General features: G+C 42.3%; 2 protein-coding genes across 4 annotated transcripts; one reads left to right on the top strand and one right to left on the bottom strand.

The window, feature by feature from the left end:
- Nucleotides 1–1,042: 1,042 nt before the first annotated feature.
- LOC139550288 (MAU2 chromatid cohesion factor homolog) lies at nucleotides 1,043–12,624 on the bottom strand. 2 transcript variants are annotated; one of them, XM_071361086.1, is made up of 19 exons: nucleotides 12,267–12,624; nucleotides 11,992–12,009; nucleotides 11,749–11,814; nucleotides 11,231–11,326; nucleotides 10,933–11,027; nucleotides 10,747–10,774; nucleotides 10,234–10,389; nucleotides 6,477–6,623; nucleotides 6,294–6,384; nucleotides 6,022–6,125; nucleotides 5,864–5,941; nucleotides 5,658–5,732; nucleotides 5,471–5,554; nucleotides 5,319–5,368; nucleotides 5,138–5,215; nucleotides 4,866–4,977; nucleotides 4,644–4,734; nucleotides 4,446–4,573; nucleotides 1,043–4,076 (listed from the first exon to the last, which is right to left on the bottom strand). In XM_071361086.1, exons 1-19 carry the CDS (start codon nucleotides 12,498–12,500, stop codon nucleotides 3,999–4,001), a joined length of 1,809 nt encoding a protein of 602 aa, XP_071217187.1. In that variant the 5' UTR covers nucleotides 12,501–12,624; the 3' UTR covers nucleotides 1,043–3,998. The 2 variants fall into 2 exon arrangements, with proteins under 2 accessions (XP_071217187.1, XP_071217188.1); XM_071361087.1 differs by having other exon boundaries at nucleotides 5,667–5,732.
- A 2,830-nt stretch (nucleotides 12,625–15,454) lies between these two features.
- armc6 (armadillo repeat containing 6) lies at nucleotides 15,455–19,518 on the top strand. Of its 2 annotated transcripts, none has more exons than XM_071361083.1 (8): nucleotides 15,455–15,545; nucleotides 15,880–16,042; nucleotides 16,196–16,272; nucleotides 16,405–16,963; nucleotides 17,089–17,234; nucleotides 17,872–18,003; nucleotides 18,121–18,258; nucleotides 18,422–19,518. In XM_071361083.1, exons 2-8 carry the CDS (start codon nucleotides 15,922–15,924, stop codon nucleotides 18,635–18,637), a joined length of 1,389 nt encoding a protein of 462 aa, XP_071217184.1. In that variant the 5' UTR covers nucleotides 15,455–15,545; nucleotides 15,880–15,921; the 3' UTR covers nucleotides 18,638–19,518. The 2 variants fall into 2 exon arrangements, with proteins under 2 accessions (XP_071217184.1, XP_071217185.1); XM_071361084.1 differs by lacking the exon at nucleotides 15,455–15,545 and adding an exon at nucleotides 15,596–15,615.
- The last annotated feature ends 241 nt before the right edge of the window (nucleotides 19,519–19,759 follow it).

Raw genomic sequence — 19,759 nt, 5'->3', positions numbered from 1 at the left:
TGCAAATCAGACATAAAGACAAACATGTGACTAGTCTCTGGAGGACTGATCTCAGTAACTGTCTCACGTACGCTTGAGGTAGAATATGCCTGTAACTACAGATCTAGGATCAGATTATGCCACCACATCCCTAGCCTTTACCATTAGGGAGATTCAAATATCTGACCCTGTATCAGTGGTTAGGGGGAAACCTCTACTGACTTCCTTAATGTCCCTGTGGTAGAACAACTATGGGGTAAATCTCAAGAATCTTTCCTTGATTCGTGTCCTTGATTTTAACCTCTTTCTCAAAACAGGAAGGTCTGAGGGGAGGAACCTGTGTTTTGTGAAAGCCGATGAGGCATCGAGGACACTGGGAATCAAGGAAATATTTCATTTAGAATATTAACATGGAAACCTCCATAAAGGTTAAGAATATTAACATTGGTCTAGACAACAATTTTTTTTAGGGAACCTTTGGGTCAAAGTGTAATTCAAACATTGCTCAAGACACTACACAATCAGCCTTTTGGTAGAGCATGGCGCTTGCAACAGCAGGGTTGTGGGTTCGATTCCCACAGGGGACCAGTACAAAAATGTATGCACTCATTACTGTAAGTTGCTCTGGATAAGAGCGTATGCTAAATGACTAAAATCCAATGCAGAAACGATCCCCACACCCATTAACTGTATGCTCCCAACAACTCAAGTTTCATTCAAAGGGAAAACGTCTTCACACATCTTCCCACATACTGTATATTGAGGGCATAAATGTGCCTTCAAGCATAAACGTGAAAATAAGCATTTTGAGTGTCACATATCAAAATTGTCACATATGTGTGTGTTCCACGGGTTGAACAGAGCAGTTAGATGTTATGCATCAGTCAGGACCAATGCCCTGGACATGTAATTATGGCCTATTTCTCTGGTCTCAAATCAAAGTTGAAGATGATAACGTTTGTATGTTGAGTTGGAATGTTCAGATCAGCATAAAATACAGTTGATGCAAAAGATAACTGTCTATTTTGTTTTACAATTATTACAAAACATTTTTAAGTCTTGATGTGTTAAAATATTTTTTTTATTTAAAAACACAAAACCAGAATTCTAAAATACTGTAATGAGCAGGGTAACCAACCTATTATATCCTTGTAGTATAACGTAGACTTGAAAATAAAAACGCAAGGCAGTCGTCGTAGCTCTAGCATTTTGTTTCACAACTGACCAAACCTAGCATTTACATTTTTAAATCATTCATAAGAAACATAAAAATACACATTGGGGGAAAAAAGTCACAAAACATTTATATTTTCTGTCATATCTATACAAAAACGTACCTGCAAAAATAAATAGTGAAACCGATATATGGTCAAACGTGGTATATAAATAGTCAAACTTTACAAAATCGAATAAATGGATTCATTTGTTAAAAATAAAGAGGGAAATATTTGCAACACATTATTGTTTATAAGGCTGCTAAACTAAGTCTGCATTGTGATACAATACAATGACAATCAAATATAATTACAGAGTAATTAAGAAGTGTGTTATTCTTGAAAAAGTTGGTGATAGATCTGATAGTTGACAAAACCTTACTTGTTAAACAGTTCTGTAAAATAATACAAGTACTGTAAAATAATACAAGTACTGTAAAATAATACAAGTGTTCTGCCATGTCACCAACAGGTTGCTCAAAAATGACTCTGCAGTGCCTCCCTCTGGTTGCACTTGGGACTGTAAGGTAGTTTTCAGGGGGACAACACTTTTTAGATGTCTAAAATACAGGGAGATTTACAAGGTAAATAACAAACAAACAGTAGAACAAAAGGGAAAATATGAGTAGGAATAACATACAGTGCATTCGGAAAGTATTCAGACCCCTTGACTTTTTCCACATTTTATTACGTTACAGCCTTACTCTAAAATCGCTGAGATCTAATTTTTCCCCCCCGCATCACAATATCCCATAATGACAAAGCCAAAACATTTTTTTTTAAATATTTTTGTTGAAGAACCTATGGCAGCGATTACAGCCTCGAGTCTTCTTGGATATGAAGCTACAAGCTTGGCACACCTGTATTTGGGGAGTTTCTCCCATTATTATCTGCAGATCCTCTCAAGCTCTGTCAGGTTGGATGGGAAGCATTGCTGCACAGCTATTTTCAGGTCTCTACAGAGATATTAGATCGAGTTCAAGTCCGGGCTCTGGCTGGGCCACTCAAGGACATTCAGACTTGTCCCGAAGCCACTCCTGCGTGGTCTTGGCTGTGTGCTTAGGGTCGTTGTCCTGATGGAAGGTGAACCTTCACTCCATTCTGAGGTGCTGCGCGCTCTGAAGCAGGTTTTCATCAAGCGTCTCTCTGTATTTTGCTCCGTTCATCTTTGCCTTGATCCTGACTAGTCTCCCAGTCCCTGCCGCTGAAAAACATCCCCACAGCACGATGATGCCACCACGCTTCACCGTAGGGATGGTGCCAGGTTTCATCCAGACGTGACGCTTGGCATTCAGGCCAAAGAGGTCAATCTTGGTTTCATAAGACCAGAGAATCTTGTGGGAACTCTGGGTTCTTGGTCACCTCCCTGACCAAAGCCCTTCTCCCCCGATTGCTCAGTTTGGTCAGGCGGCCAGCTCTAGGAAGAGTCTTGGTGGTTCCAAACTTCTTCCATCTAAGAATGGAGGAGGCCACTGTGTTCTTGGGGATCTTCAATGCTGAATACATTTTTTGGTACCCTTCCCCATATCTGTGCCTCGACACAATCCTGTCTCGGAGCTCTACAGACAATTCCGTCGATCTCATGGCTTGGTTTTTGCTCTGACATGCACTGTCAACTGCGGGACCTTATATAGACAGGTGTCCCTTTCCAAATCATGTCCAATCAATTGAATTTACCACAGGTGGACTCCAATCAAGTTGATGAAACATCTCAAGGACAATCAATGGAAACAGGATTCACCCGAACTCAATTTCAAGTCTCAAAGCAAAAGGTTTGCTGTTTTTTTTATTTTTTATAAATTTGCTAAAGAATCTGAAAACCTGTTTTCACTTTGTCATTATGTGTAGATTGCTGAGGAAAAAATGAATTTAATCCATTTTAGATAAGACTGGAACGTAACAAAATGTGGGAAAAAATCAAGGGTCTGAATACTTTCCAAAGGCACTGTATCTAGATAAAATGTAGTTTTAGTTTTGTTACCGCCTACTGCAAAAAGAATGGGTGCAAACATTGCCTCCCAAAATTCAATTTGCCATTAAAAATGATTATTGACTTAAAAAATAAAATTATATTAATATATTCACCCAATCCAATGTCTTAACTTCCCACTGCAGGACCATTTTTAGGAGCTTGACAACAATGAAACTTGTGTAGAACCTAACCATCATTTAAAGTTCTCTCTCATGTCGCTGCAGTGTCACAGAGATGGTCTTCTCTCTTCACTGGATTATTGTCCTGCCTTGAGTTCGGGGCACAACTCTGTGTGTGAAAACCTTCTATGGTACCTTAGTTGTCAGCAATTCAATGTCAACCATTCATACCGCCAGCTAGACCAAAAAGCTAGCTTCTACTCCAGGCTACTCATCACATGACATTTCAACTCTATAAGGTGCATAGTTTCATTATATGTACACCCTGCTAATGCAGTGCCCAGTGGCAGTCTCTCTGAGGTAGGTGTAAGCTCAGTTCTCTCTCATCTCACCACCTAAAGATATAAACACCTTTTGCGTGTCCCACCACCCTCCCACTAAAAAAGTCCTACCGTTGAAAGAACAAGTTAAGATCTTTAGAATTCTAGATAAAATATGTAGCGTAGGTAGTATTGTTTCAGCATTGGTTAGCTATGCTCGTTGGCATAGTAACTACAATGAAACTGGTCAATGCTGAAACAAACCAGCATCCAGGCTGTATGCAGATCAGCGGCATACAAGTCTGCCCATTCACATCTCTATCCCTCTTCTACCCCCTCTACCTTTCCCTTCCTTTCTCGCTCCAGCTCACTCTCTCTCATGGTGTGGTGGTGCTTAGAGCAGGCTGGCCAGGCTGGTAGAGGGTCCATTCTGGGCCTGGAACTGGCCCACTGGAGGAGGTCCATCCGTCCACTGCAACAACACACAGTCTGTCAGCTCACTGTCTCACACTCATTCCTCTAGCTGGAATGTCTACTTGTTAAATGTTTTTAAATGTAAATTTTAAAGTCATTTGTCTGTAAAGTACTTTTCGTTATGTGTCGGACCCCAGGAAGACAAGCTATCGTCATGGTGTCAGCTAATGGGGATCCTAATAAAATCTAATCATTCCTCTAACTGTGCATGTACTTGTTGTGTATTTTCTGTAGATAAATATTTACCATGGTGCAGTACAAATATATTGATGGATGACTAACTGATAGATCAGTTCTTATCCTAATGAAGTTATGCTTTGGAAGGCAGTGCATGGATTATAAAGATTGAGTGATTGATGAATCATACACTGATGAGGTTGTGCTCAGGGAGGCTGCAGGCAGCGATGTGGTCCTGCAGGAGCTGCTGGGAGAAGTTCTGGTGCATCTGAGCCGCTTCATGGGCGTCTATCGTGTTCCCACATGCCTTGTTCAGATCTACAGGGAGAACAGTCATTTCAGTCAGTACGTCTCAAAAACAGACACAGACAGACAGCTGTTGCCTTACCCTTGAGCAGAGCCGAGGACCAGAGCTGGACTGACATGTCGGGGATCTTGCTGGCCAGCTGCATGGCTGGGACCACCATGTTGTTGCTCTCCTGGCGGAAACACAGACAGCACCAAATGCATGGTTCAGATTCAATCACACCTCCTAGCATTGCTCCGAGACATTATGTGCTTTTGGAAACCCTGCAATATGATCCTGGAGAACCCTGTGATGTGATCTCACCCGGTGGTTCCCCAGCACGTAGAAGATATGGCCCAGTAGGACCAGAGAGCATGCAGTCAGACGATTCAGGTCTTCAGCATTGGACATCTTCAGAGTCTCCCTCAGGAACCGCCTAACGCGACACACAGTTACTAACACGTTTTTGTTAAGGTTTCACAGTCGTGCTCTTCGGCTTTCTTTCCAACTGAGCAGGTATTCTAAATGTGTGAAGATATTATTTGTATGTGATGTACATCAAGAAATTGTTTCTGGTGAGCCATGGTTGAACTTACTTGGCCTCATTATAGCGTCCCTGGAAGAAAGAGAGCAGTCCACGGATGTAGAAGGCTGCTGCTCGCAGACAATGAGAGCTGGAACGGGAGGAGTAGAGGAGTCCATGTAGAATCAAACATCAATCGCAAGATTGCACTCGGAGGTGCAAAAATACATAAACATACAAACACTTTTTCTTACCTGACAGGGAAGTTGTGATCTGGATTTATCCTCTCCAACAGGTTATAAAGCTGTTATAACAGAAACAGGGACATAATACGTCAGGTGAAGAACTCCCATTCATCACATACAACAACCCTGCTATCCTGAATGCACCCCAGATGCCCTCTGACCTCCTGGTCCCTGTTGCCCTCCCTGATATAGACGCTGGCCAGGTTGGTTACAATGAACGCCCACAGTTCCTGGTGCGTCGTCAGCTGGAAGAGTGAAAAACAGATGTATTTCAATTAACACACCCAGAAATATCAAACTAAGGAGGTTACTAATTTTGCCAATAGATATCCTAGTAGACACACTCACGTCACTCACCCGCAGGGCAGCAGTGAACTGTGCCTCAGCGTTATCCATGCAGTTCACTGAGAGACAGTACAGACCCTGGAACAGACCACAACAGTGACGAGGGAGGTGATCGGCACAACATAGAAAATCATAACAGAACAACTACCTGTCCACTGCACAAAGTACAGATATAAGAAATAGAATTCCAAGGCTAGAAAGCTACTCACTAGCAGGGTGTGTAGCTGGGATGCATGGTTGGTGAATAACCTGGGAGACTGCGCACACAGCTGACACACCTGAGAGATCTGAGAACAGGGAAACCATCAGCATCACGAAAATCTATCCGTTTACATGAATTCATGTGTATTCTAAGCATGTTCCATACCTCTTGCAATGCCGTGGCCTTGTGACCAGTGACGAGTCGGCACATGATAATGTGCTCCAGCAGAATGACCTGGAATGTGGAGAGGATGGGGCTGGAGTCCAGCACTGGAAAACACATCAATATCAGCAGCATCAACAGTAACAAAGTCACTGACAACCACAATACTTCTTCAGCTGAAAAATCACTGGGAGATTGAGAGAGGGTGAGGATCACAGAGATCCTTTTAAATGACCTCTATATGTAATTCTATGGTCAGGATTCCCATGACTTACTTTTGAGCTTTTCCAGCTGCATGAGAGCTTTGTCTGTGTATTTCTGGGCCTTCTCCAGGTAGCCTGCTTGCATGGAGTGCATGACTGTCACCTGTGGGAGAAAAATAAGTAAGTAAAGTCTGTCGTGACAAGAACAATATGACCAATAGAGGTCAAAAGTCACTTGCAGTAGCTGTATCCCACCAGGTAGACAAGGACACACATGTGCTCCTTGGGCAGCCAGTGGAACAGGTCGGCAGGGTTACTGGGTAGGATCTCATCGTCGTGGAGTGTAGAGATGGTCTGGATGCACTGCTGCAGCTGCTTCAGACACGGCTTCACACTCTTCACCTATCAGCCCAAAGATATTTATTACATCGGTTATGTGCCTTTTCAAGTGGGATTACATCTGGAATTGTATGATGACTTCATCTCCGCGTGCATATTGTTCCTAAATCTTGCCGTGTTAATTAAGTCCTATTTTATACAGTTGAGGTCAGAAGTTTACATACACTTAGGTTTGAGTCAATACAACTTGTTTTTCAACCATTCCACAAATTTCTTATTAACAAACTATAGTTTTGGCAAGTCGGTGAGGACATCTACTTTGTGCATGACACAAGTCATTTTTCCAACAATTGTTTACAGACAGATTATTTCACTTATAATTCACTGTATCACAATTCCAGTGGGTCAGAAGTTTACATACACTAAGTTGACTGTGCCTTTAAACAGCTTGGAAAATTCCAGAAAATGTCACGGCTTTAGAAGCTTCTGATAGGCTAATTGACATCATTTGAGTCAGTTGGAGGTGTACCTGTATTTCAAGGCCTACCTTCAAACTCAGTGCCTCTTTGCTTGACATCATGGGAAAATCAAAAGAAAAGAAATCAGCCAAAACCTCAGAAGAAAAAATTGGAGAACTCCACAAGTCTGGTTCATCCTTGGGAGCAATTTCCAAACGCATGAAGGTACCATGTTCATCTGTACAAATAGTAGTTTGCAAGTATAAACACCATGGGACCACGCAGCCGTCATACCGCTCAGGAAGGAGACGCGTTCTGTCTCCTAGAGATTAATGTACTTTGGTGCGAAAAGTGCTAATCAATCCCAGAATAACAGCAAAGGACCTTGTGAAGATGCTGGAGGAAACAGGTACAAAAGTATCTATATCCACAGTAAAACCAGTCTAATATCGACATAACCTGAAAGGCCGCTCAGCAAGGAAGAAGCCACTGCTCCATAACCGCCACAAAAAAGCCAGACTATGGTTTGCAACTGCTCATGGGGACAAAGCTCATACTTTTTGGAGAAATGTCCTCTGGTCTGATGAAACAAAAATAGAACTGTTTGGCCATAATGACCATCGTTATGTTTGGAGGAAAAAGGAGGAGGCTTGCAAGTCGAAGAACACCATTCCAACCATGAAGCACGGGGGTGGCAGCATCATGTTGTGGTGGTGCTTTGCTGCGGGAGGGACTGGTGCACTTCCCAAAATAGATGGCATCATGAGGGAGGAAAATTATGTGGATATATTGAAGCAACATCTCAAGACATCAGTCAGGAAGTTAAAGCTTGGTCGCAAATGGGTCTACCAAATGGACAATGACCCCAAGCATACTTCCAAAGTTGTGGCAAAATGGCTTAAGGACAACAAAGTCAAGGTATTGGAGTGGCCATCACAAAGTCCTGACCTCAATCCGATAGAAAATGTGTGGGAAGAACTGAAAAAGCGTGTGCGAGCAAGGAGGCCTACAAACCTGACTCAGTTACACCAGCTCTGTCAGGAGGAAATGGGCCAAAATTCACCGAACTTAAAGTGGGAAGCTTGTGGAAGGCTACCCGAAATGTTTGACACAAGTTAAACAATTTAAAGGCAAAGCTACCAAATACTAATTGAGTGTATGCAAACATCTGACCCACTGGGAATGTGATGAAACAAATAAAATCTGAAATAAATAATTTCACATTCTTAAAATAAATCCTAACTGACCTAAGACAGTGAATTTTTTCTCTGATTAAATGTCAGGAATGGTGAAAAACGGAGCTTAAATGTATTTGGCTAAGGTGTATATAAAGTTCCGACTTCAACTGTACATTTTTGACAACAGGCCCCGTATCTTTTTATTTTATGACCATGGACCACATAATCAGGACTTTTTAAAAACTCAGGCATTATCCCACATCTGCTAAGTGAGTGAGGTCTACTGTATCTATATTGTACAGTGGCTTACGAAAGTATTCACACCCCTCGGCACTTTTTCCTATTTTGTTGCCTTACAACCTGGAATTAAAATAGATTTTTTGGGGGGTTTGTATCATTTGATTTACACAACATGCCTACCACTTTGAAGATGCAAAATATTTTTTTTGTGTGAAACAAACAAGAAATAAAACCAAAAAAACTGAAAACTTGAGCGTGCATAACTATTCATCCCCCCAAAGACAATATTTTGTAGAGCCAACTTTCGCAGCAATTACAGCTGCAAGTCTCTCGGGGTATGTCTCTAAAAGATTGGCACATCTAGCCACTGTGATTTTTCCCCATACTTCAAGGCAAAACTGCTACAGCTCCTTCAAATTTGATGGGTTCCGTTGGTGTACAGCAATCTTTAAGTCATACCACAGATTCTCAATTGGATTGAGGTCTGGGCTTTGACTAGGCCATTCCAAGACATTTAAATGTTTCCCCTTAAACCACTCGAGTGTTGCTTTAGCAGTATGCTTAGGGTCATTGTCCTGCTGGAAGGTGAACCTCCGTCCCAGTCTCAAATCTCTGGAAGACAAACAGGTTTCCCTCAAGACCTTCCCTGTATTTAGCGCCATCCATCATTCCTTAAATTCTGACCAGTTTCCCAGTCCCTGCCGATCAAAAACATCCCCACAGCATGATGCTCTCACCACGCTTCACTGTGGAGATGGTGATGAGAGGTGTTGGGTTTGCGCCAGACGTAGTGTTTTCCTTGATGGAAAAGCTCAATTTTAGTCTCATCTGACCAGAGTACCTTCTTCTATATGTTTGGGGAGTCTCCCACATGCCTTTTGGCAAACACCAAACGTGTTTGCTTATTTTTTTCTTTAAGTAGTGGCTTTTTTCTGGCCACTCTTCCGTAAAGCCCAGCTCTGTGGAGTATACGGCTTAAAGTGGTCCTATGGACAGATACTCCAATCTCCGCTGTGGAGCTTTGAAGCTCCTTCAGGGTTATCTTTGGGCTCTTTTTTGCCTCTCTAATTAATGCCCTCCTTGCCTGGTCTGTGAGTTTTGGTGGGCACCCCTCTCTTGGCAGGTTTGTTGTGGTGCCATGTTCTTTACATTTGTTAATAATAGATTTAATGGTGCTCCGTGGGATGTTCAAAGTTTCAGATAAAAAAAATTATAACCCAACCCTGATCTGTACTTCTCCACAACTTTGTCCCTGACCTGTTTGGAGAGCTCCATGGTCTTCATGGTGCCCTTTGCTTAGTGGTGTTGCAGACTCTGGGGCCTTTCAGAACAGGTGTATATATACTGAGATGTGACAGATCATGTGACACTTAAATAAAGTCCACCTGTGTGCAATCTAACTAATTATATGACTTCTGAAGGTAATTGGTTGCATCAGATCTTATTTAGGGGCTTCATAGCAAAGGGGGGGTGAATACATATGCACGCACCACTTTTCCGTATTTTTTGTTGTTGAATTTTGTGAAACAATATATTTTTTATTTATTTCACTTGACCAATTTGGACTGCTTTGTGTATGTCCATCACATGAAACCCAAATAAAAAAATCTAATTAAATTACAGGTTGTAATGCAACAAAATAGGAAAAAAGCCAAGGGGATGAATACTTTTGCAAGGCACTGTAAATACTGTATGTAGATTGTGTAAATTCCTGTCTATATTCTGTCTACTTCATCAAGTCAAATTCCGGGTATGTGTAAATGTACTTGACGTATAAAGGTGATTCTGATTCTGTACCTGTCCAGCGTCCAGGTAGTGTGTGACCTGCAGCACCAGGAAGAACACCCTGAGAGACTCCTTCTGGATGGGGTTTCCCTGCCAGTTCTCCACGATGGTCCCACACAGAGTCAACAGAGGATGTACTTCCCCCAGCTTCCTCTCCATCAGCAGCAGCTTTAGACAAACACACAGGGTGACATTTCACTCTTCTTAAAACAGGCGCAATTTTGTCCCTAAAAATATGTTTTCCTTACAAATCATCAAGTAGGATGCCTCAAAACTTCCATTACAACAATGTCTATCCACTAGTGACTATTAATGCAGGTAAGTAAGTAAACATTGCAAAAATAAGCATATGTTTCGTTTTTTAGGTGGCCATCAAGACATTAATTTTAAAAAAGTTTAGGAAGCAATGGTCTAAGTGGTTTCAGCAGAATTTAATATTGAATTTACTTAATTTTATCATTATTCGATTTTAATTCATCGTCATGAGAGAATGTCTTGACATGACTAGTATATTTCTCAACTTACCATTCCTTTACTCAACAGAAAGAGAGCTCTGTGCAGGAGGAAAGAAAACAAGGATATCAGTAACATCACCTGACCAGACCACAACACTAGTCCTCAGGGCAGTAAAACAACACCTTGATAAAGTACAGACATTACTAGAACTGTTAAACTGTTTTACTTGTGTTGTGTTCTACCATGATACACTACCTGGTGTATTCAGAGCCCACTACCCTGGTATACTCTGCCCCGACCCCCAGGAGGTCACAAGCTGACACCAGATCCTTCTCCAGTGTGTGCAGTTGCTGAAGAAAAATAAATAAAAAAGGACAAGAAAACTTTTATCCACTATTGAAGACAAGTAAATAATGACCCATATAGATGTACATTGGGGTGAATAACAGCTAAATACATTTCTGAGAACCTTGACTTCAGAACTGATTTGAATTCTTAAATTTCAGTCATTTTACAGATTGGGTTATCAGGTCCGGTTGTTAGGTTGACTTACCGCCAGTTGGAAGAGCAATCTGCAGTGCCAATAGGGAGTTTGCTGGGAGATCTGGATGGCCTTCCGCAGCAAGGGCTTTGCCGAATCAACCAGATTCTTCAAAGAAAGACCAGATCAGAGATAATCATCAGTTCATTAACTTAAATAACTTTTACAACAATACTGTAAAGGACACTACAAATCAGAAGTGTTTGCTAAACCAACTAACATATCCTAGTTAATCTTACTATTTCAGAGTTCACTTACATGCAAAAGCAGCTTAATGAGGGAAAAGACAACGCAAGGATTACTGATTAGGCCTATTTTATGATGACATAACAGCCAAAGCCAAAATAATGGAGTATGACATTTTGTTTTACAAAAGGTTGAGCTACAAATGTTGATAAACAAAAATGCTGAGATAAACATGTGAACAGATAAGCGAGGCATGTTTAACACTGACATTTGATTGAATTCAGGTAATAGTGCAAGTTGGAGGTGGGCCACAGGTCGGAAAAGGAGAACAATACTACACTTACCTGTTGGCAATACAGTTCTGACAGAAGACTTGCTGCCTCGAATTTGACATCTTCAAACTGAGGGATCTGGTATTACTTGTAAAGGAAATGTATTTTTCTGCATGATAACACTAGCATCAATGAAGAAAAAAAAACGTACGGAGCATGGAGACATGGTAAACATTTGTTCAGGTAGATAGATGCATGCTCTCTCTCGCTCCCTCTCACACACACACACACACACACACATATATAAAAGGATACTTGTTGTGATATGAACCACTATGGGGGGGGGGGGGGGGAAACAGAATGCGAAAGTTAGTTTCAATATTTGTTTAGTACATGCAATGTTGCATTGTTTGATTGATGTCCCAACAATTATTGTAACCTGACGCGCGATAATGAAATATCCTCACTGATAATCAACCACTCTCGTCCACTTTCCTGATCAGCAACACACCGATAGCTTTGCCAAAGCTGCGGCCTTCCTTTTCCCTCCCCTATAAAACACATCCACGGAGTTTCTGGGGAATGCTTACCGCTTTCTCCAAGTGGCTTCGGGCGAGTTCGGTGTTCTTGGTGTGGTGGTAGAGTACCGAGCCCAGCTGGAGATGAGTTCGGGCCTCGACCCTCTGCGGCGGCTTGAACTGAAACACCGCCTGCAGACAGTGGACGCAGAGACGGATCTTCGGAGGACTTGAGGTGCGAAAATGTTCCGCAAAGCCGAGCAGAGCTAGGTACCAAGATTCCGGGGCCTCTCCGCTTGTCGCCATTTTACTGACAACAAAAACATCAACAGTCGCTATCGCACCACTGCCGTTGTTCAGCGAGTATGCTCCAGAGCACTGATCTAGGATCGGTTATGCTCTCTGACTTCTGATTTCTATGGTTAGGTTGGGAAATGGTAAGATGATCCTGGATCTGTGCGTAGGAGCAAGCGACCCCACGCGATTTCAATGGCAGCGATGCATCTTGGGACATGCAGTTGATTTACGTTTGCATAAACGTAATACATGCATTTATTTATCATTTGTAAAAGTGATATAGCTTGCCAAAATATGTTGACCTGAGTCCAATATTTGTATATTGTATGGATTATCTTTGACTTCCAGTAGTGAATAGTATTTTAACAGAACTAGAAAAAAAGTATGCGGAACTTTTTTTTTAATGACAGCTCAACCTATCCGAGACGATTTATTTGAAGGACTTGCGTACATGTTTAACTATTTACAAACGTCAGTATAATAACGTAGCAATCAATTCCAGCAATATCGGCTTCCACGCTGTGACGTTATTTGCGTAATCTCCCCAGTTGGGTTTGAGTCATTGGGCGCGTTCGAGCGGATCACTTTTGTCAAGTCTTTGACCATCGTTACAGAGGGATCCAGTTTTTGTCAAATTAACATCAGATTTGACTTTTCATAGCAGGTAAGGAGAATTTACGCATCATGTTAAGGTTAGGAAAAGGGTTAGGAATAGCTCAAATGCAAAATAAATCTACTTTTGACAAAAGATGGATCCCTTACCCATGACACTTGCACCTACTTTTATTTAACCGTTATTTTACCAGGTAAGTTGACTGAGAACACGTTCTCATTTGCAGCAACGACCTGGGGAATAGTTACAGGGGAGAGGAGGGGGATGAATGAGCCAATTATAAACTGGGGATTATTAGGTGACCATGATGGTTTGAGGGCCAGATTGGGAATTTAGCCAGGACACCGGGGTTAACACCCCTACTCTTACGATAAGTGCCATGGGATCTTTAATGACCTCAGAGAGTCAGGACACCCGTTTAACGTCCCATCCGAAAGACGGCACCCTACACAGGGCAGTGTCCCCAATCACTGCCCTGGGGCATTGGGATATTTTTCAGACCAGAGGAAAGAGTGCCTCCTACTGGCCCTCCAACACCACTTCCAGCAGCATCTGGTCTCCCATCCAGGGACTGACCAGGACCGACCCTGCTTAGCTTCAGAAGCAAGCCAACAGTGGTATGCAGGGTGGTATGCTGCTGGCTAACTTGTCGACTGCATGAACTTTACTAAAATAATGTGATCAAAGGTCATGACATTTTGACTGCATGTTTCTGCAGTTGCTCTTCACCAACTTCATCCTGCAGCCATCACCTGTGTTGTGGGAGGCTCTATTGTCAACCAATCATTATTTGTATTTTTTTTTACCCACAAGAATGTCACCAAATACATGACTGAAACAGGGGCCAGTTCATGTGTACAGTAAATATATACAAATAAATGTGATATTTGGGTTAAATGGGTTTCCATCACATTTTCAACTCTGATGGTTTACTGATGGTTTTGTCACAAAAACGGTTGTGTTAAATAGCAAATGTGCCTACTCTGGGCTTGCCACGTGTGCTCTAACCAACAACAGATACAGTGTGTGTAGGCTGTGCGGATAGGCTAGTCTACATGATGAGATTATTATGGATAAAAGTGATCATGTTTTTATTTGTCAAGCATTGATCATCATGTCACCAGAATAAGACCCTCAATATTTATTGGAAAGCAGCATCAAACTCACCCCTTGCACTTTCACCACCCTGTAAAGTTCATCATAAATTATTTAATCTGTTGCCTAATAATACAATTGTACCAAAACTTTCTGTTTCGTGGTTAGTATCTAGGTTTCCATTCAATTGGTGACAGATTATTCAAAAATCTGCATAAAAACAATGTGCACATTTTCTCACCAGAGATGTTTCCATCATATTGACCTGTTGCAGATCAAATGCTGTGCGTGATGACATAGTACACACAAAAATACATTTTGCTGTTAAATTCTCATGTACCCCCAAAAAAACATACAAGTTAAATGGGTTTCCATCGCATTTTCAACTCTACTGATGGTTTTCTCACAAAAAAAATTGTGTTATATAGCGAGTGTGCCCACTCTGGTATTGGCAAGTGCGCGCTAGCCAACAGCGGTAGCCAACAAGCTCACCTTGCACTTTCACCACCCTGTTAAAATCTTCATTAATTATTGAATCTGTAGCCTAATAAACAGCATGATTTCCCTAGTCGTGGTGGGATGATCACACAACATATGGTGTAAAAAATCTGTTATTCTGCTCCTGAACAAGGCAGTTCACTGAACAAGGCACTGTTCCTAGGCCATCATTGTAAATAAGAATTTGTTCTTAACTGACTTGCCTAGTTAAATAAAGGTAAAATAAATAAATAAATCCAAGTTTACTTAAATATAATGGTTATTATATCAATACTTGCTCATAAAGGTGCTTCTGCCACCATTCATTTTACTGACACAAAAAGATCCCACCATGTCAAACGAAGGAATCACAAGAGGTTGGTGGCACCTTAATCGGGGAGGATGGGCTCGTGGTAATGGCTAGAGCAGAGTAGGTGGCATGGTTTCAAACATATAGAAACCACATTTTTGACTCCGTTCAAGGCAGCAGATACTCTTCCTGAGGTCCAAACACATTGACATTTATATTACACATAAAACAAAACAGTACGTCATATAACACTGTCACACCACCAGATATCCACAACACAAAATGTATGATACCACTCTACAACATTACTGTGTACGGGTTTCTCTTCACAGTCCATGCTGTTCCATAAGGTGTATTTTTATCTGATTTTCCTGCTTGCATCAGTTACCTTTTGTGGAATAGAGTTCCTTGTAGCCATGACTATCTATGTAGTACTGTGTGCCTCCTATAGTCTGTTCTGGACAGACTATGTCTGTTCCCCCCCCACGCGCCATTTATTTAGTCGGTTACCTTACCACTCAAACGTGCCCATTATCAGCAGCACAGCCACTGGGCGGTGGTAAGTGATAAATTATCTGTTATTTTGTGAAGTTCCCGGTAATTCTGTTCTAAGTTAACACAGTAGAAACGTATGTCTAAACTTCTTCTTAAAGCATCTCGGCTATTTGAAAAATTGTTCGCTAGATACCGGTATCTATCTTTGTGTGCTGATGGCTAAGTTGAGCTAGCTAGCTAGGGGTGTAGCTAGCTAGTAAGCGTGCTATCTTTAAGCAGGCGGTTGTTATCTGACGTTTGTGTCACCAGCAACACACAGCCCACAACAATAATCATGTTGGAGAAGACTGACTATGTTGGGTCCTTTCTGATTTTGCAATCGTTTTATTGCATTTCAGTCTTGGTCGTCATCTATTCAAGTTAAGCTGAACGTTGCAGACATGGCCTGTCGCAGGATCACACAGGAGACCTTCGATTCGGTGGTCAAGGAAAACATCGATGAGTTCGACATGGACACTGCGGAGGCCTTGAGAGAAGCGGTAGAACAGTTTGAGTCTCAAGGTATACTAACGTTACATGATTTGATCTGAATCTGACATTGTAGGAGCAACATGCACGCCTACTGTAACTCAACCGTATGATAGGCAATGTATAAGATAAACCCCCTGATCCTGGATGAATCTTCCTTCTCTGTTTTTCCTCCATATTCCCCAGGGGTGGACCTCAGCTGTATAGTGAAAACACTGCCGACAGCAGGTGATCACCAAACAGAGGAGCATGAGGTCCTTCAGGTTGGTATGGAGTATGTTCTGAGCTGATGACAACACAACACAAGTCATCACCACCTGCATCACATTTCACAGTACAGAAAAGTACAGGATGCCACCCATCATGCCACAGCTCTGTACCGTTTCTATTTACAGGCCCTGGAATCCCTTCAAATAGCATCTGACAGTAGTATGGCTGCAGATCTGAAACGCTTCACAGAGCAGTGTTCTCTCGGCTTTGCCCAGAGGCATCTGGCAGCCCAGAAAGATGCCTATCCTACAATCATCTCCTGCTGTAGAAAGACTCTGGATGAACAGGAGGCTCTGCTGGCCGCACTCTCTGCCCTGGCCGCTCTGACAGATGGCCAGCCAGACCTCCTTGACTTGGAGGGCAAGGATCTCCTTGTGAGCATCCTTGGCATGTACCAGACAGACCCTGCACTGATGTTAGTTGCCATCCGTACGGTCCGCCATTGCTGTTTGAAGCACGAGCAGAACAGGCAGGATTTGGTGAAGGCTGGAGTGCTGCCGTTGCTGACCGGTACCATCAAGCGACACACTGGACGCTCCGATCTGGTCAAAGAGGCCTGTAATGCCCTCCGGTACATGACCTTTGACGATGACATAAGAGTTCCTTTTGGACAGGCTCATGAACACGCCAAGATGATTGTTATGGAACACAGTGGGTTGAAAGTTATTGTGGAGGCTGCTAAAGGTAATAGAAATGTCCAAAGGAAGATACTATGAAAGATAATGATATCTTTGAGTATTTAGGATGGTAGGTTCACATGTTTTATTCTTGGAGAATCACCTCTTCCGTGTTTCTTTTCTCCCTCTCAGCACACCCAGAGAATACCCCTGTCCTCAGTATGCTGTGTGCTACTCTGTCCAGCCTGGCCGTGAGGAACGAGTTCTGTCAGGACATCTGTGACCTGGGAGGGTTAAAGTTCATGATGACCCTGCTGGCAGACAGTTATGAGTCCCAGGTGAGTTATGCTGACAAAAGTGCCTCAGACCAGCCTTTTTCAAACCTCTCCTTGTGGACCCCAGCCATTCCATGTATTTGAACTATTCCAGAACTAGCATACCTGATTCAACTTGTCATCAAGTGACTGTTTTTGACAAATTATTTCATGAGTCTTCACTAGAAACCAAATAGAAGCAAGCAAACGAAACGGGGAGGAACCTGTCTGAATTTGTCAATTAGAAACTCTCGTTTTCCTGGCAAAACCTTTTCCCTTGTGGAATATTTTGCTACGGTGTGCAAATTTTTTATTTGTTGTTATTGAATATTTATTTAACTAGACAAGGCAGTTAAGAACAAATACTTATTTACAATGTCGGCCTAACCCGGACGACGCTGGGTCAATTGGGACTCCCATAGGGCGGCGCACAATCACGGCCGGATGTGATGCAGCCTGGATTCGAACCAGGTACTGCAGTGACGCCTCTGTCTTAGACCACTGCGCCACTCGGGAGACCCCTAATGAATACACCCCAGGTGTGCTAGTTCAGGGTTAATGCAAAATATGTAAACGTCTGTTTTTTTTTGTTTTTTTACATGAGATTGTTTTGACTTGTGGTTATCTGAATTGCTCACTAACTAGTTCACGTCCCTTCCAGGAGCTCACAAGGCAGGTACTCAGCGCTCTGAGGGCCATAGCAGGAAATGATGATGTTAAGGATGCTGTCACAAATGCCGGTGGAGTACAGCTCATCGTCATTGCCATGAATAGACACATGGGCAATGCTCAGGTGAGCCTTTCATTTCATGCAGTTGACTGTTTTTGACAAATTATTTCATAAGTCTTTATTGTTTAAACATGTTATACATTTCTGTGGCTTTTTGTTGTGCCCATCTCTCCTGTCTAGGTGTGTGAGCAGGGCTGTGCTGCTCTCTCTGTCGTTGCTCTGCGCAAACCCAACAACTGCCAAGTCATTATGGAGGAAGGCGGTGCGCTGGCGGCTCTGCTGGCTATGAAGACCCATCCTGATGAGGTCAATGTGCAGGTAATACGAGGACACAAGAAGGAATCAGCACTACATAGGGCTATAACTGGTGATCAAACCTTCTTTAGCCTGCCATCTTTATGTAATACCATCTCTTTTTCTCTCTCTTTCTCTCTCTTTCTTTGTCTGTCTCTCTTTGTCTCTCTGTGTGTGTGTTCCCCAGAAACAGGGATGTATGCTGCTGAGGAACCTGGTGGCGCGCATGACTCACTTCAACCAGCCCATCCTGGAGATGGGAGCAGAGACCCTCATCGCCCAGGCTCTGGCGGCCCACCGGGACTGTGGCGACCTGGCAAAAGCTGCCCTCAGAGACCTTGGCTGCCAGGTGGAGCTCCGAGAGCTGTGGACGGGCAAGAAGGGCAGCCTCACCAGAGATTGACATTAAGGTCTGAAAGGCCCTCGGTCACCAACCCTGGTCTGGAGGATGTACAGGAGGTGCATGCTTTTGTTCCAGCCCAGCTATAACAACCTTGGTTGATTTAATTTACTGCTAATTTGAACAGGACACGTGTCAATTCAAAGCCGTAATAAAAGCTTACACACTCTGCAGCTCTCCAGAACCAGGGCTGGGGACCACTACACTCAGAACACCTGAACACAGTCAATAAAGCTGCTAATCCTAGTAAATGGCCTCATCAAGTTTCTGATATGCCTGGGAAGCAGAGTTGTATGAAGGAGTACAGAGGGGGATAAAGCTGTTGGACTTGTAATGTTTTTAAATGTATTATTTACTGTAAATATTTTTGTGGTTATTGTATTTTCACTTTTACAGCCATTTTCTTTAATCAGAATTTGTTTTAGTATTAAATCCTGAAAATGTAGTTTTATTTACCAGGTCTATTATAAAGTCTTGAAGTGTACTTAATTGAATGCAAACATGCTTTCTTGCACTCTGTTTTCTCTGCAGCTTCATTGTAATGTGGCTTTTGCCTGTACTCCCAAGTTGTTTCTTTGCTGAGTTGGTCATTTTAGATTTTAATGTGCATAACATGTTTTTTTCCCCTCAACATTCCTTAACAATACTCTGCGGTTGGGTTAAATTAGAAGTGATGTAATTAAATTAATTGAAAATAGAGTACCTTTTTTCAAATATTGATTTCAATTTGACCCCAACCTTGCAACACTTTTACTCTTAAAGTGTCTATTTTTAAGTCTACCTGTTTGTCTCCTGTTATAGTAGGAAACTGGAAATTCTGATACATACCTCTTCCCCAGAGAGACCGGCACGTGAACAGTGTATTAAAACCAACTGATTCATAATGTGTGCATTTTTTTGCTGATCTAAACTAGGTCATCTCTTTGCAGATGCACAATATTAATCTAAAACATTATGAAATCTGATGTGTGTCTGATTTAGACTGTCCATTGGCTTGAGGGTGTTCTACCTGTGTCCACATGTATTTGTGTGAGCGAGAGGGGAGAAAGAAAAGTAGACACCAGTACACTGCTGAATGCTCATGCAGTTCAAGTGCAATGAATCATTTGGGAGTGAATCCTAGCT

Source organism: Salvelinus alpinus, chromosome 23, assembly GCF_045679555.1.
Source record: "Salvelinus alpinus chromosome 23, SLU_Salpinus.1, whole genome shotgun sequence".
Taxonomy (NCBI): domain Eukaryota; kingdom Metazoa; phylum Chordata; class Actinopteri; order Salmoniformes; family Salmonidae; genus Salvelinus; species Salvelinus alpinus.
Note: the sequence above shows the minus strand (reverse complement) of the source record. Positions and strands in the feature narration are given on the sequence as shown.